The sequence below is a fragment of the Barbus barbus genome, assembly GCF_936440315.1.
Source record: "Barbus barbus genome assembly, chromosome: 17".
Lineage (NCBI taxonomy): Eukaryota > Metazoa > Chordata > Actinopteri > Cypriniformes > Cyprinidae > Barbus > Barbus barbus.
The window spans coordinates 13154547-13171898 of NC_136745.1; the positions used below are offsets into that span (position 1 = coordinate 13154547).

Sequence of the window (17352 nt, forward strand, 5' to 3'; positions counted from 1 at the left end):
TGTTTATATGATCACTTATGATAATCTAGGCCAGGGTGATTATGATTAACATTCACTTAAAAAACATAGAAAGAAAACTTAAAGTCTTCAGTTCACCCCACTCATTTTCTACAGGGTTCAGGTCACAGGACTGGAATGGCCATAGCAAAAGATTGGTTTTGTGCTCAGTGACCCATTTTTGTGTTGTTTTTGAGGTTTGTGTTTGGATTATTGTCCGGTTGGAAGATCCAAACATGGCCAATTATAAGATTTCTAACAGTCAGTCACTTGTTAATTTTTTATCTGTTGGTATTTGATAGAATCCATGATGCCATGTGTCTAAACAAGATGTCCAGGACCTCCAGCAGAAATATAGGCCCACAACATCAAAAATACAGCAGTATATTTCATTGTACACATGGGTACATTTTATCCCTGTGTTCACCAAACCCATCTTGAGCTCATTTTTTATTTTCATCTGACCATAGAAGCCAGTCCCATTTGAAGTTCCAGTAGTGTCTGATAACTGAATATTCTGGAGATAGTTTTTGGATGAGTGAGGACAATTTTTCTTGAAACCCTCCCAAACAACATGTGATGTAGGTGCTGTTTGACAATTTTTTTTAAAGGTTTTCTGACCCCGAGACTCAACTATTTTCTGCAATTCTCCAGCTGTGGTCCTTGGAGAGTCTTTAGCCACTCAAACTCTCCTTCTCACCGTGCATTAGGATGATAAAGACCTCCTCTTCTAGGCAGTTTTGTAACATTTTATGTTGATTGGAAATTCCTAATTATTGCCCTGATGGTGGAAATGGGAATTCATAATCACCCTGGAGCACCCAAAATTGTGACTATGAATGGGAATATACTTCAGAGATATTTTACTCATAAGAATTTCTAGGGGTGCCAATACTTGTGTCCAACGTGTAAAAAACATTTATTTCAAAATGAAATTTCCCCCCATTTTAAATTCTTATTATCCAAAGAAGGGTTAGATTTTTGTTAATTTTTTTAATAAAAGATCAAAAGGATTAACAATGCAGATTAATTTTCACAGCCGCCTTTGATCACATTTACCAAGGGTGACAATATTTTTGGCCATGACTGTGTATGTATATATATATATATATATGATCATATTTAATTTTTCTTTGAGAATCACTGATCATAGGCTATTTAGAAAATATTATATTAATACTGTATTGGAAAAGTAGTGATCGAATAACATTATAGAATTATACAGACTACCTAAATACATAAAGTGAAAGTTTTTTTATGGGGGTTTTCTTTGTTTGCTTCACTCTTGGGGAGGCTGAATGCTGCTTTGTACCAGTCGAGTGGAACGCTGTGTATGGGGATGGACGGGCCCTGAGGCGCACGCTGTGAACTAGAGGGACTGGAAAAATAACAGTCTAGCTCTGGCAAGCATTCCATTACTGTGGAGGCTGTGGAGATTGACTATGCTTCAGTCCATTTGCTCATACAACCATATGGCTGCTTTTCTGTGTGACAATATGAAGAAGAAAAAAAGGAAAAAGGTGTCATGGAAGGAAAGACCCAGGGATTATGAAAATGGAAATATTATTCTAATAATAGACAATCGTTGTATTTAACAACTTCATTACATGATGTACATTACAATAAACATTATTACATTACGCAGTGCTATAATAGTTGATGTATATTCATATAGAATTGCCATGACACTTTGATTAATTAACATTCAATTATATTCATATAAAAATGTAAATGAACTACTGTTTATTAGTTATCTCCATTATATACTGTTTTTAATTATTTTTAATAAAATAAGTGTAATTTATTAATATATATATGTTCAGGTTATTATCGATCTACATTACATATCGTTTGTTAATAATTTTATCAACAGTAACTGCCAATAATAGGCCTAATTTATTAATGTATTAATATAGTTATAATGTTTTAATGTATAATAATAATAATATTTATTAATTAGTAGACACACAAATAATATCTATGTAAGCAATAAGATAGGACTCGTGCCTAACAACGCCCTTCAGTCGTGAATTATTCATGATACAGCACTGCCTCTCGTACATTATTGCTTTTATAAAACAGTTACCACACAATAAAAAATATTAAAACCAAAAATGTATGTATTGAAATGTTACTTTTTTGAAACAAGTTTGTCCTTCCGCTAAAAATAGTTCCTAACAGCAACAGTAAATGGCAAGAGAATGCTCTGAACATTTTTAGCCTCATCTAATGGAGCTTAAATAAAAACAGAGAAAAGGAAATCTTCTCACTATATATGATATTTTCTCTCACACATACATCTGCTTATCTCTCAGCATGCGAAAACTAATAAATTCAGTAATATTCCCTCCTCACTTCGGAAACTGTAGGATTCCACACAGATGTGAGCACACCAACATATCTCCACATGAGAAGCGTTTATTAGATGGGGATGGGTGGGGTCTCAAAATTAAGGATGAAAATACTTCACAATAATACTGTTTTTGCTGTACTTTGGATCAAATAGAGCCAGGTTTGATGAGCAGAACAGAATTATTTAAAAACATTAAAAATCTTACTGTTCAAAAACTTTTGACTGGTAGTGTATATACAGTAGCTATTTGATTAAAAACTCTCTCTCATGATAGATAGATAGATAGATAGATAGATAGATAGATAGATAGATAGATAGATAGATAGATAGATAGATAGATAGATAGATAGATAGATAGATAGATAGATAGATAGATAGATAGATAGATAGTGATTGTTTAAATGACATCAAGAACATTTGCTTCATCCAATGTATTAAAGTCAGAGCTAAAAATGATTATTCTGCTTAACAGACTTGCCACTTACGAATTTGTTGTGATAATTTACCTTGGGCGGCTGAGTCTCGGAGATTGTATGCATGGCTGCACAAAATGGAGGATGATCTCCTCTTGTGAGAGTCTGAGAAAAACATATACATTTTTATGCAAAGCCATGTTGAGAGAAAAAGCCTGTCTTTTTTCCACTAAGCCATCACCCCATGGGTCTAATTTACCACAAGGATTAAGGCAGCATCTCCACATTCTGTACAAAACGTGACTGCAATACTGAGGGTAGTCCTTATGCCTCTATCCACGACGACTGAACTTCAGGGTTTGCCAAGCACTCTCTTCAAGTAACCCATAAGTATTTCTCAGATTAAGCTGCATTAATAAGATTTCATGCGTACATAAGTGACCGAATTATATCAAGTAGATAGATGGTTTGAGAAAAGCAGAAAATCATTGTTTAGAAGTTCAGCTGCTGATTGCATGAGCTAGTTTGTGACCTCAGTAGACAGAGGCAGAAATGATCCATTGTTTAATCCATTTACTGGCAAAACGTCACAATTATATATGTCTTAGAGCAGCAGAGAGTCCCAAAGAGGATATATGCCTTGCCCTAAACATCATTCCTTCATATAAATTTCCTTCCAACCCATTACTATACATCCTCATTCCTCAGGATTTGACTGATTCCTGAAGCGATACAGGTAACCGAACCCGTCATATACGTGCAGAATGTATGAGTTAAAACAATAAATATACATTATACTTCTGTATATAGCTAGCATATACATGTACAAGTGCACAATTGTTCAAAAGTTTAAGGTCACTGACACAAACAAACAAAAAATTACACTTTTGTTTAGCAAGGATGCATTAAATTGATGCAATATTGATAAAATTAATGCAATATTGATAATAATTTTAAATGTTTCTTGAGCAAATCAGCATATCAGAATGATTTCTGAAGGATCTTGTGACACTGAAGACTGGAGTAATGATGCTGAAAATTCAGCTTTGCCAACACAGGAATAAATTACATATTCAAATATTTTAAATTGCAATAGTAATTCATAACATTGTTGTTTTACTGCATTTTTAAAAAAAATCTGATAAATACAGCCCTGGTGAGCAAAAGAGACGGGTTTCAAAAATATAAAAAAAAGCAACCTTTTGTATTATCAACAGCATAAGCACAATTTACTTGTAAATTTGTGGATTACTTAAGATTACTTAATAAATGTGTTTTCTAATGTAGCCAAAAGGTTAAAACCGAATAGGCAAGAATTAATGAGCCTCAGACCCTTTGGGGTGAAAAAAAGATTAAATGGACCATTTGTCATCTAAGTACTTCTGTAATGAAGTGGATTTCCTTGCCAATATTTGGCACACCATTTAAAATTAGGGCATTTGTTTGTAAATGAGAAAGTGTTTCAGCTCTAAATGATGCTTCTGGGAATCACTCAGCTAACTGTCAGGTTCAAATGATTACACTGAGTTGCCAAGTGGCAGCACGCCAAGGTTTTATGGACATAGTCAACACCATTCCAATTTAAATTAACGTCCAGGTCATGAGGCAATCTAGAATTGGGTGTAGCCAAAATTCTCCAATGCTCCAACATTTGTATGCTAATTAAGAAGAAATAATCCTGCAAATCATTCATTTAGCAAATTGCCTGTCCTTTCCAGACACCAAAGTGTTCATACATTTTCAGTTTTATGACATTTTGACATCCAGACAATATCAGGGTGGCACACATTGGGTCTACACTGTAAAAAAAAAAAAAAAATAATAATAATAAAAAAATATATATATAGAAACAATTTTTACTAAGAAATTTCACAAACAATTGCAAAGAAACAGCAAGCATCATATGTCATATTCATCTCTTATTTCAACTATAGCATTATTCCATATCCAGCTAAAATGTAGACTAAAATGTTTGGTTTTATACATACAGTAAAAAAAAAAAATACAGCAGAAAACAGCAACTTGGCAAAAGAGGCCAAAAACCTCAACTTTTCTACTTTTCTATGTGTTACTTGTCATTTCTTAGTTTGTGGAATTTACTAGAACTTTCTAAGTGAAAACTGGGAGTGAAAATTATAGGTTACACTTGGTTTTAAGGTGTCCTTGTTACAGTCTAATTATACATTTAAGTACTGATTAATATTAATTAACTACATGTATTTACTACTATACTACTGTCACAGATTGGCCAGGCTCCACCACTAATCCATCACAATGATCACAGTCGCCTGAATACTAATTCAAGGCACCTGCACATCATCAGCACTCATCAGCACAGCACTATTTAAGCACACACCCCACTCCAGTCATTGTCCGATCTTGCTTACACGAAGTGGACTCTCTCAGCTCTTCGCTACTACTTACCTGCCACTTACCTTGAAGACTACTTGCCACCCGTTGCTCTCCTTCTTTGGTTCCCGTGTCTCCATCGTGTCTCCCTCAGTCAGCATTCAGTCCTCATCTCTGCCGTCATCCTGGGGTGTGTGCTGCCTCAAGTCATCCACGAGTTCCTGGCAAGACCAGATATTATTCAGTATATATATTTCTACATCCAATCAAGTGACAATATTACAACTCACCTTCATCTGCTGCTTACCATCTGCTGAATCAATAAAGACATTGCATTATTTTGATAATCCTCTGTGTCTAGTCTGCTTCCGTAACAACTACATATACTATATGGTTAGGGTTACATGTAATTATGCATAATTTATTGTTTTTATAATAGTAAGTACATGTAACATGTTACAAGGACACCGTAAAATAAAGTGTTACCAAATTATACACGTTTAAACAAACAAACAAACATAAATAAAGAAGTTCACATGCAAGCAGGGTTATTATAATATCATGGATTTTATTTTAATATTTAATTTTTATAGTTTCTGTTTTCATTGTAATTTTATTTAAAATGTAATTTTGTTGCGTTTTTGTCATTATTATGAAAGTGAAGTGACGTGTGGCCAAGTATGGTGACCCATACTCGGAATTTGTGCTCAGTATTTAACAGAGCACAATTTTTATTAACCCATACAAGTGCACACACACACCGTGAACACACACCCGGAGCAGTGGTCAGCCAAAGCTGCGGCGCCCGGGGAGCAGTTGGGGGCTCGGTGCCTTGCTCAAGGGTCTCAGCTCAGTCGTGGTATTGAGGGTGGAGAGGGCACTGGTTATTCACTCCCCCCACTGACAATTCCTGCCAGACCTGAGACTCGAACCTGCAACCTTCAGGTTACAAGTCCGACTCTCTATCCATTGGGCTGCCCCTAATTATTATTATTGCTGTTGTTGTTGCGGCTACATACATTTTTCTTATTTTTAATTTGGTTTTAGATTTAGTTGTAGTTATTATAGTGCATAAAGATGCATTTATTTTTTTATTATTATTTTTTAGTTTATTTTTTTAATTTATTTCATTTAAAAAAAAAAATATTCTAAGTTTTCCGTTTTAGTAAACAGCATGCAAATCTTTGCAGAAGAAAAACAACAATGGATATAGAAATGTGCTTATAAAACAACCAAAGGTCACATGTGGAAACACCTAACACACTGTCGTGTATTTTTCAGTACGGTATAAAGAAGAAGGAAGAGAAGGAGGCAGAAGCGCAGGCAGCCATGGAGCAGGCATCAGAAGGCAGTCTGACCCGCCCCAAGAAAGCAATCCCTGCCGGCTGCGGCAATGAAGAAGAGGAGGAGGAAAGCATCGTGGACACCGTCATGAAGTTCCTCCCAGGCCCGCTTCAAGATATGTTCAATAAAAAGTAACAGTGTTCCACAACAAGTTGTGATAAAACGGGAATCATTAATGTCATGAAATCCACCTCCTTTTCCCCCTTCCCCTCTCTCGCATATGTTCTAAGATCTCTGGACTCAAAATTTGTGCCATAACATCTGTCTTTAACTGCAAAACATGTGACATTTTTTGATTAAAACAATGAATAAAATACAACGTGTGCACTAGAAATGTTACATTGCATACATCAGACTCTGTTTAAAGACAAATTTAATGCCCCCTGAGTCCGGACCTTAGAGCAAGAATATTCCCCATGCTTCGTTAATTTTTTTTGTAAATAGCAAATGAAGAAAAAAAACTGTATATGACTACAGATATACATATATATATATATATATCAATATACCTGTATATAGATATAGATATATATAACAAACAATGACTATGAGTAAAAGCCATAAATTTATCTTGGAGAGATTTCTCCAATCATATCATATTTTTGATTGTTGCTCTGTTATAGATATTACTGATGAATCCATGTGGTATACTTATAGATATATACTGCATACAGATTCAATAATCATCCAAACTAGTAGGCTATACAGTTCCTGTTGCCATCATGAATTGTCACATCATATCTGATTAATATGACTGAAAACTGTAATACGGAAGAGAACTTACGATATCACATGATCTGGTTGTTTTGTTGGTTGTTTTCCTCTAAGCATGCTAACAATTTTTCTTTGTTAATCATTACACTTTATCCCATTTCATTTTGCATTTTTAGCTGAAATACACTGAAATTTAAGGCAATAACTCTGGTTTTGGATTTTGTTGTCCGACAGACACCAGTGTTAAATAGGTTGTTGTTCATGTCTCTAGTTTAGGTAACTAAACTATAAAGTAAGTCCCTCATTACATTGTCACACACATTCACATCACACTCTAGTAAACTGGATGTGATCGATTAAAATAGAATCACATGTGTTAGCTAGCCGCCGCGAGTGAAACCTTAGCGCTTAGCTTAACGCTCATCTTGAATTGACTTATTTGTGCTTTTTACAGTACTTAAGAATGTGAGGGGTGACATCGATCACATACAACTACAATTGGATCAATAGGGCTATATAAATATAAATATATAATCTCTTCATCTTCACTGCTGTATAGTAGAATCTAGTTCTTAGTGTCTACATTTATTTACGTTAGCTCTCACAACATGGTTGTGAGCACACATTACGTAAACAGACAGTGACAATGGTGCAATATTTGTTTCTGAATGAAGATGTCCTGTGTCCGTTGGTTGTATATGGGACTCTGCTCCCAGATCAGCAATAACAGACAATCTTCATAGTTATGTATTCAGCTTATTTGCTAGAGAATGTTTGTGTGCAAATGCTGTGTCGTCTTCCTAGTATCAGTCAAACAAGCTTAGTAAAAGAGGTCTAAAGGAGGAAGTTGTGAGATTCCTATTTTTTAGGCTCTCTAAACGAAGCCTGGCTCTTGTTTTATGAGCTACGAAAGGATCTGACTTGTGTTTTTATGCTTGCTTGTTGCTAGTTTATGTATGACGTTATTTCTCATTGCTGTAACTGCATTGAAAAGAATTCCTCAATAATGAGAAAATCAGATTTGAAAGACGTGGAGTCAGATTGTATTATCCATCCTCTCTTATTTTTACTAAGAAAAATAATAAGCTACAGTATGCCGTGGTTTGATAGAGTATGCTTTGTATTCTCATTAGATTATGTCCGCAATTATTGTAAATAATAATGCATTCAGGAAAACCTGTTAGTTGCAGATCATTGTGTCTAACCAATGGCAAATTTTCAGATTCAGAAAAATACTAGCAATCAGGCTGCCATTGTGTTGTGTTGAACATTCCGAATTTTCCAGACATTCCATCCGATCCACACTGGCTTGTGTGCATATAAATTTAAGAAAAAAAAAAATATATCTAAATGTCTATAGAAAGCATATAAGCCGTGGCTTTAAAAGTAAAACTATTAGTTAATAAAATAGTGATGATTTATAGCACACGGTCACAGTGATGTCATAGCGTTCTGTCCTGCCATGTAACACAAAAACATGGAGTTGATTAAATATATATATATATTAATGTTTATGATATGAATGTGCTTGCTGATTACAACGGCGTCCTTCAACAGCTAAACAAACTAGCCAGTTGCTAAGATGATATATTTCATATTAGTGGTCAATCATCCTGAATGTTGTCTGATTTTACTGCCACATGTGTTTAAGGCCTTTACTCACCAGAAGTGACGATGTCAGCTGTAACACTTTCGGAGCGATTATATTCAGCTAAAAACATACAATCGTTAGCGAAATACGTGCCACCTTCTAGGCAAATGACTTAAGAGCTCAAGTTTCCGCCACTCAGTGTACTTTACAATCAACAGAGGCCATTTCTGAGCACAAATTTTGCAGTTTTGGTGATTTTTCTACATGACTACTAACTGCCCTTGATTCTGCCGCTCTCATAGTGCGGTCTGTGTGACGTGATGAGTTTCCATCAGCTGCACTGATAAATAAATACTGCCCGAAACCCATCACCCATCCTATCATCACCTGTTTTATTAAACCAAAGAGTGTTCCTGTTTGTGTGAACGTCTACCATTATTTCTTATTTCTAATATTGTTCTTTTACTTTATTGTCTAAGGTAGTGTGATATGCGATTACTGTACCATCTCAGCTCTCTGGGCTTTGGGTTTTGTGATTGTCCATAACGGATTCCTAAAACGAACAAAAGAAATTATCACACAATTAAATTTAAAATCTAAAAACAATGTTCACCCATTCCCTCAACATATTTTGTATTCAGTACTGTGTAAGAGTAAAGGAAAAAATATTCCATAGTCATCATCATGTTCTTTAAATATAAATCAAGCATTCACTCAAAGTCATTCCGTGTCTCTCAGATGCTAATGAAGATACTGCCTAACACAGTAACATTATGAAATATTCCATTGTTGTTATCTGAATGTACGTGTCTACTGTTCTACTGCATCGTCCTGTGTGGTTTCCTCTATGTTAAAAACGATAAATTATCTCGGTGTGATTTTCCGTCTGTAATCTGTTCCTGTTCCTGTCTCTTGGTGGTTGTATTTTGGAAGAATTATGTTTCTTATTTGGTGCATTTTTTTTAAAGTCATTTTAGATTCTTTTCCCTCTCTCTTTGTTGATGAATTGTATGCATGCATATGATGTGCACTGTAGGCGAGGTTGTAAATGATATTTCTGTGTGTCCTCTGTGTTTTCTGAGCGCTCCACCTGTAGGCCTCACTGCATGCCCGTTATAGACAGATTTTAGACTGTAACATTCCTTCCAAATGGAATCACCACCACACGAATAATAAAGTGATTTCATATAATTGTTTTGTTTTGTGTTCCTGCTTTCTGGTGGATTGTTTATTGAGGTTGATGGAAAACAGAAACAGAAATTTTAATATGTGCAGGACAGAAAGATATCATACAAAAAAATATTTTTAATGATTTTGTCTTATTTTCCAGTTAAAATATCTAATAATCTTTATAAAAAGATTTAGTTCAGAAGCAAGACTTCACAAGATAGTAAGACTTGTTTTCAGAGTAATACAACTTTAATTCAAATGATTTTGACTTATTATACCAGCAGATTTTTTTCACCTGTTTTAGTATAAACAATTAAAAAAATCTACCAGTGCGCAAAGACAAAATACATTTGTATTTGAGACACAATCTATAAAAACAAGTCTTAAGATCTTATGCAGTCTTGCTTCTCAAGCGAATGTATCTTAGTCTATCTTTAGGGTTTTTAGATGTTTTTCTGGAAAACAATTAATTATTTTTTATATATATATATATATATATATATATATATATAAGTAACATATTGTATATTAAATAAACATATAAATAAAAATACTGATTTTTTTTTTTTTTAGTTTTGATTGTTTTGGAGTGTGACCATTTGTTTTACTTCGCAAATTCTGTGTCGATCCAAAAATCTCATGCCTCGTTTTATATCATTTTCATTTTTCATTTTACATTGATGCTGTTCTTACACATTTTCTGACAAATCTGAAATCAGTTAAAGAAATCATGAAAGGGCTTTAAACAGAATAATCTGTTTCATTTATAATGATTATTGGAACCTCTTTTTCGAAAGATTAAACTGATAAATCTCACTGCATCAATCAATCAATCAATCAATCAATCAATCAATCAATCAATAACATTAGGGCTGCTGAAGGAATTAATAAATATAGTTAATTTTAGTTCATACTAATCAGTTCTGACATGCCTATTTACTTACAGGAATGACTATGACATTATCCTGTTTTTAAAACAACTTGCATCAGCGGCAAAAATACTGTCTATTTTTTCTACCCTCACCAATAAAAGTTTAAAAGTACAGGAAAGGCATTGTAGGCTCTCAGCCATTAAAAATATTTAAAAAAGTAATTCACTTTGGGTGTTCTGATGAAGAGCCAGCTGGCTTGAAATGTCACCATTGTGGGAATGTCTTAATAAATTATAGGGAAATATTTTTGCAGTTGTAGTGTGCTGACTTTTGCCTTGATACCAAAAGTCGAAGAATGCAGGCAACCATATTGACAGTTACTAAAGTAAACATTAAGGATGATGACTTCCATCAGAACAAGATGTCACAATTGTTATTTAATGAACGAGTTCAATTGCAGTGTGCAAATATTAATTTTAACCCACCTTTTTGAACTCTAGTGTGCATTGGTGTTGTGACAAAAATGATAGAAGCAACTCTAGTGGAAAGACAGTGAATGGATTACTGGAGTTACTAGAACCCCACAGTTTTAAATGGGCAAAAACAAAACACACACAAGTGTGTGGTCAGAAAAGAAGCAGTCATCAAATTGTATACTATGATACTGTGGTTCCATTCAAAAGTTAAAATATTAGCCCATTAACTTAACCCACAACCACGGCATTTGTAGCATCATACTCTACCAGCTACAAGCTATAAGAACATAAGGAACAAGACCTTTGTCAGAACCCTTACTGAATTTTACATGGATGAAAACGAGGCTGTGAAATTTGAGAATTTTTTTTTTCCTTCTATTGAAAGACTTTTGGAAAGTATTTGAAAACCCTGTATTAATTGAAAACAATCCTTGACAAAGGTCTTTTAGGCATTTTTAAAAGATGCAATCAAAAAGTCCTGCCTATAATGAAAAGTCACATAATTTCTAGTCTTTTGCCATAATGGCAAGTTTAGAAAACCTATAGATATGAATATTAATATGGCACCCCTTTCCCATGCAAGAGCTCAGTAATTTATCTTAATGAAAGAGTTCAGAATGACATTTCTGGAAGAGCCAGAAGCCAAAGATGACAGAGAAGATATAAACAGGTGCTTACTACACTCCTTCAACATCTGGCATCTCTCTCAACACAACTCTAGTAGTTCTAGTAGCCTGTAGTTCCATAATTAGGTCCAAGCTGGAATGCAGAATCAGTCTCAAAGCCCCTCTGTTGGAGTTCAAATCTTATTACTTTTATTGGAATGCTAAATTTTAATATTCAATATGAAAACACCTGAATGCTAGATATTCTCACTTATATTGGAAAGAACTAGCTCTGTAGACCCAATGGTCTAAAAGCTAATGAAAGTAAACTGCTTTAGAAACCTTGTGGCTCCTATGTTACTTTTAACGGTGGAAGTGGGAAATCAAGAAACTAGAGCTCTAATTGCGTAGCGTAGCGTATTCCTGCATATCCATTTACTACCATGCTTGTGCTTTTGCACAGATGCATGCACTCCACTTCCTGTTCCACAAAAACATGAGGCTGCTGGAGAAAAAAATCAATTCCATTATCAGTTACGCTCAAGGGTGGCCTTTTCAAACTCAGCTGCTTTCTTCGTCTCAGAACAGCACTCAGCTGGTAGGAGAGCCAGGCTTCAATTGGCGTCCTGCAGCCATGAAAAGTCTATGTCAATTAAATGGTCTCCATTGGGTCCTACATAAGGCTAGTGAGGAGACCCCCATCACATCTTACACAAGAAACATTTCTGAGGTAATCTCTTGAGGTGGATCTCTATGCAACTTGAATTTAGCTTTGCATGTTGTCTAAAACAATAGCAGCAGTAGGCCTATGGGATGAAGGCTTTGTCAAATACACTATTCAAACTTTTTTTGAAATAAAAGAAAGAAAGAAAGAAAGAAAGAAAGAAAGAAAGAAAGAAAGAAAGAAAGAAAGAAAGACTTTTATTCCGCAAGGATGCATTAATAAAGGGGTAATATGATGGGATTTCAAGTGTTCCTTTCTCTTTGGAGTGTTACAAGCTGTTTGTGCATAGATAAGATCCCTGAAGTTGCAAAGTCTAAAGTCTCAAAACCAAAGAGATATTCTTTATAAAAGTTAAGACTCTGCCACGCCCCCCTAAAACGGCTCATTTAAACACGCCCCCACATATCTACATCACGGTGTGGGAAGATTTGCAAAACACTGCCCATACGCAAAGAAAGAAGACGGAACTGTGGTATTGTTGCTGCTGCCGGCACCATGTCGTGGAGACGCTGTGTTTCGTTGTGAAAGTGAAAGTACGTCGTTTGGGCTTCCATAAAAGGACACAACTAGAAATTTGTGGTTAAAGTTGTATTTACAACACTGTTCCAGAACAGTTCAACCCAACTATAAGAGTGTGTGCACTGTGCAGCGCATTATACAGAGGACTATTTCCTGAACCTGGAAGAGTAGCCTACAATGCTGGCTTGCACAAAGGCACAAATTCCAACTTTGCAAGGACAGTCTGCCGCTTCTGAGTCACAGCCTGTAAGTACGTTTCTGCTACTGACTATTCAAACACGAGTTTTGTGCAGTGTAGAGTAGTGCTTGTTGTTTGTCTTTTCTCCAATCACAAATGCAGACATGGTAAGGTAAAAGACAGAATAAGTCATTATAATCGGTAATTATGTCCCCACTGGATGCAACAAATGCCTCATTTATAATGGGTTTTATTGTTTTTGCATCGTCGCGCCGGGACACAGCATCACAATACGGTAAGGGGCGTAACATTTCCGTCTCACGCTTGAGGCAGAGAGTAGGCTTGTTCGAGATGACCTACACTAGCCTGCCACCGGCTAGCAAGAGTAGCCGCTTGCAGTCGTGGCGGAATTAAAAGTGGAGACATCAAGTCGGACACTTTCTGCTCTCGTTTCCATACTCTTATCACAGATAAAATGAATTAAATGCAAAATTTGTCAAATACACAGAAACGTTTTTATGAGCAACAGAAACACTTTTTATATAGTGCTTAATACAGCACCATCTGTTCATGAATAAACTTCAACATAAACATACTATTTCAATACCAATAAAGTGGGAATATATATGCTTTTATCAGTGTTTTATGATAAAAAATGACTCAAGATAACAGTGTGACTACACTAAAAAGCTTTTACTGTTATAAAATACAGTTTTGTGAGCATTATTGGAATTGAATTGTTAGAATAAACACGCAACACACTTCATGCTTGTCATCACATAATCTAACCAATGAGAATAAAGTGTGTCTTCATCAAGGCTTTCGCAGTCGATTTTGAGCAACTGCAGCGCCTGACTCGTTTTGCTCTCACGGTACTTTGATGGCATATGTGATCAAAAGCGCAGCGCCGATCAAAGTCAGACAAATGTTCTAAGCAGAATGCATTGCTTTTGTCAGGCGGCAGCTGATCTTTGCGGCGCCTCATGAAGTCGAACAAGCCTATTATCTTACTATAGGGAGATGAGAAGGTCTGTATTACTTACTATTGGAGAAAGCTTAATAACTTATAACTTAATAACCAGAATTGAATTTCAGTCAGAGTTGTGCGACACTCAATCGCCGTTTTACGGATCCCATAGGAATGATTGAGAAAGCTGAATCCCACCTGTTGCAAAAAGTCAGTGACTTCTCTTATAAAATGCCTTTTTTTTTTTTTTGGCAGCGGCTATTTGCACTAAGTGCAGATAGCAATAGATGCTATTTACACTAAGTGCAAATAGCAATAGATGCAACACACATTAGATGCTATTTACACTCAGTGCAAATAGCAATGGATTCTATTTACACTATGTTAAAATAGCAAGTTGCGAAAACCCAGAGGCAAGTTAGCATTTTAGCACTTCCGGTTCCATCGTCCCAGAGTCAATGGGTTTTTTGAATGGGATTTTGGTTAAATCCCTTAAATAAGGTCCGTGGTTCACACAGGCTCAAGATACTTTCACGTTTTATTCTACAACATAAAAAAACCAGTTACACCACACTCGTGATTTTTTTAAGCTGTTACGTTTCTTAAAAAAGACAGTTGCTAGCAAGTTGCTAAATCGGACTACAGGTGCTGTCGGAGACATTCAACGTCATCATGCCGAACAGTTTATCAATTTATAGTATTTTCCAGGTGTAGTATCATTTGTAATGAATGAACCAATGAATAGTTTCACGCATTTTATATTGTTGTTCGACAATTGTTTTTGCTTTGCCCCGAAATGCGACACAAGTCTTCGGAGGGAAGATGCTCGAGTTTATCGCTTACTGATGCGGAGACTCTGGTTCGGATCATAAGGTAAACAAGCTGACTTCGCACCAGGATTGGTGAAGGTTTTGCTGCGACCAAGACCTGATTATGTTCCTAAAGTCACTTCGAATCCTTTTTGCTTCCAGCAGGCTTGGAAGATCTCTCCCACATGGAGGCGGGGTCAGAAATCTAAGCATTTGTCCTGTGAGGGCACTGAAGATCTATGTTGAACGTACAGCCCAATGGCGTGAGTCCGACCAGCTGTTCGTCTGTTTTGGGAGTAAAAATAAAGGTTGTACTGTCACAAAGCAGTGCATGTCCCATTGGCTGGTTGAGGCTATATCCTTAGCCTATGAGGCGCGCGGGCTCGCTTCGCCTTTAAGAATCCGAGCTCATTCTACCAGGGCGGTGGCTTCGTTGCAAGCCTTCCTTAGTGGATCTTCTATGGATGATATGTGCTGCGGCAGGATGGTCCTCACTGAGCACTTTCATCAAATTCTGCAGCCTGAATGTGAGGACGGCCCCTGGCTCCCGGGTTCTTTCCGCTTGAGCAGATGCTTTCCTCGGATCCCAGCTATCTCAGGTACGTCAGGTGTGATGATATAACGTTCCCATACGGTGACGTCACCGCAGCATCTCGTTCCCTATTGGGGGGACCGTGGTTACATACGTAACCGAGATGGCTTTTTGTTGAGGAACCAGTTTCTTGCTAATAGCCGATCCGCCTACAAAGTGACGTCATAGTTCCCCCACTCTATTTGCACTTAGTGTAAGACACTCCGTAAAAGGCATGGCCTCTGGTCTCCTTTCCCACGTACTGCCAGACCGGAAGTGTTAGCTTTAGCCATTATCCTTTTTCGGCTAACGCCTGTTTCACACCGCAAGCGTGAGCAGCGCATATTTTTTTCAGCATGCATGTTAACAAATGAGTGCATTCACACCGGGAGCAGGAGCAGCGCATGAGCGTCAAGCAGGAGCGTCGTGTGAGCAGCAGTGCCGCGATAGTTTTGGCGCAGAGTCTATTTTTGCTGTTTTTGAGTCACAGTGCGTTGTTCTTGATCAAAATGACCTGATTAACATTAAAAATAACACATTTCATCATAAAATCATGTAAGCGATGTGTTTCATGTTTCACAATCACCACATGAAAAAATAAAATGCACAAAAACACATCACTTCCACAAGTTATTGGCCGAACTTCAAAGGTCTGTTAAATGAATAAAACTAGAGGCATTTGTTAGCTTTAATATTACTTTTTCACTTCAATTATTCAATCCAATTACACTTTATTGTTGGAATTCTTTCCAAAATTTGTCTTGGATCTCACAGTGTGTGTCTCACATCAATTCACATCAATAATTACTAAACAAACAATAGACACACCTTAATACAAAAAACAACAGTATACATAAACACAAGGCTACAGTGCATTTGGAAAGTGAGTCCTTTCTATTTTCCAGAGGCCTATTTGAACCCCAATTCTGATTTATTAATTTTACAGACTGATACACCAAATATATAGCCAATTCAATCTAGCATACTCTAAGCCTTCTGTTAGATAGCAACTCATACTCATACAAAATGTGCGAAGGGTCAGACATAATTTTTCCTGACAGGGTCGGTAATTTTTTCGTATACACATTTTGAAAACTTGGCTCAAGTTGTAAACTACCTATATATAATATATGTTATTTACATATGTGTGTGGGACATACATCAAAGCACATGGCACACAGTATTTGGAGGAGAACGCTGGAAAATATGACAGAAATGACGATACTCGTCTGTATTGCAGTACAAGCCGCGGTTCAGCTGTGCGCAACAAACGCTGCCAGCGTTTCAGAAAGGCGGGGCATAGAGGAGCAACAATAATATACAGTATGTTTTTTGAACCTTAAAACGCATAAACATTGTATTACACAAAATAATGTTCTTTTTAGCAACGTCATATGACCCCTTTAAATTTGTCAAAAGTGACAGTAAAGATTTCCATTTCAAATAAATGCAGTTCTTTCCATTCAACAAAGAATCCAGAAAAAAACTATCACGGTTTCCACAATAAATGTTAAGCAGAACAACTGATTGTGAATTGTTTTCTGGTTCTGAAATTGAAAAACTACTGATTCAATGATCTGGTTACTGCAGTTTGCAGCTCACAGGACTGTAAGGCTCCAGAAATTTGGTTGCATGGTCCACATGGACTATTTGATGATATTTTTAGTATATCTTTTGTATCCCTTTTGAAGCTTGAACAC

At 36.2% G+C, this 17352-nt stretch overlaps 1 protein-coding gene across 1 annotated transcript in view; it reads left to right on the forward strand.

Annotated features, from left to right (window-relative positions):
* LOC306883008 (complexin-1-like) overlaps positions 1–6591 on the forward strand; it is a gene marked incomplete at both ends in the record, with an annotated part of 59128 nt that extends 52537 nt beyond the window's left edge. The window contains one exon of the mRNA XM_079438056.1: positions 6394–6591. Coding sequence (XP_079294182.1) covers positions 6394–6591 — 198 coding nt within the window. The remainder of the gene's footprint in view (positions 1–6393) is intronic.
* Between the last annotated feature and the right edge of the window lie 10761 nt (positions 6592–17352).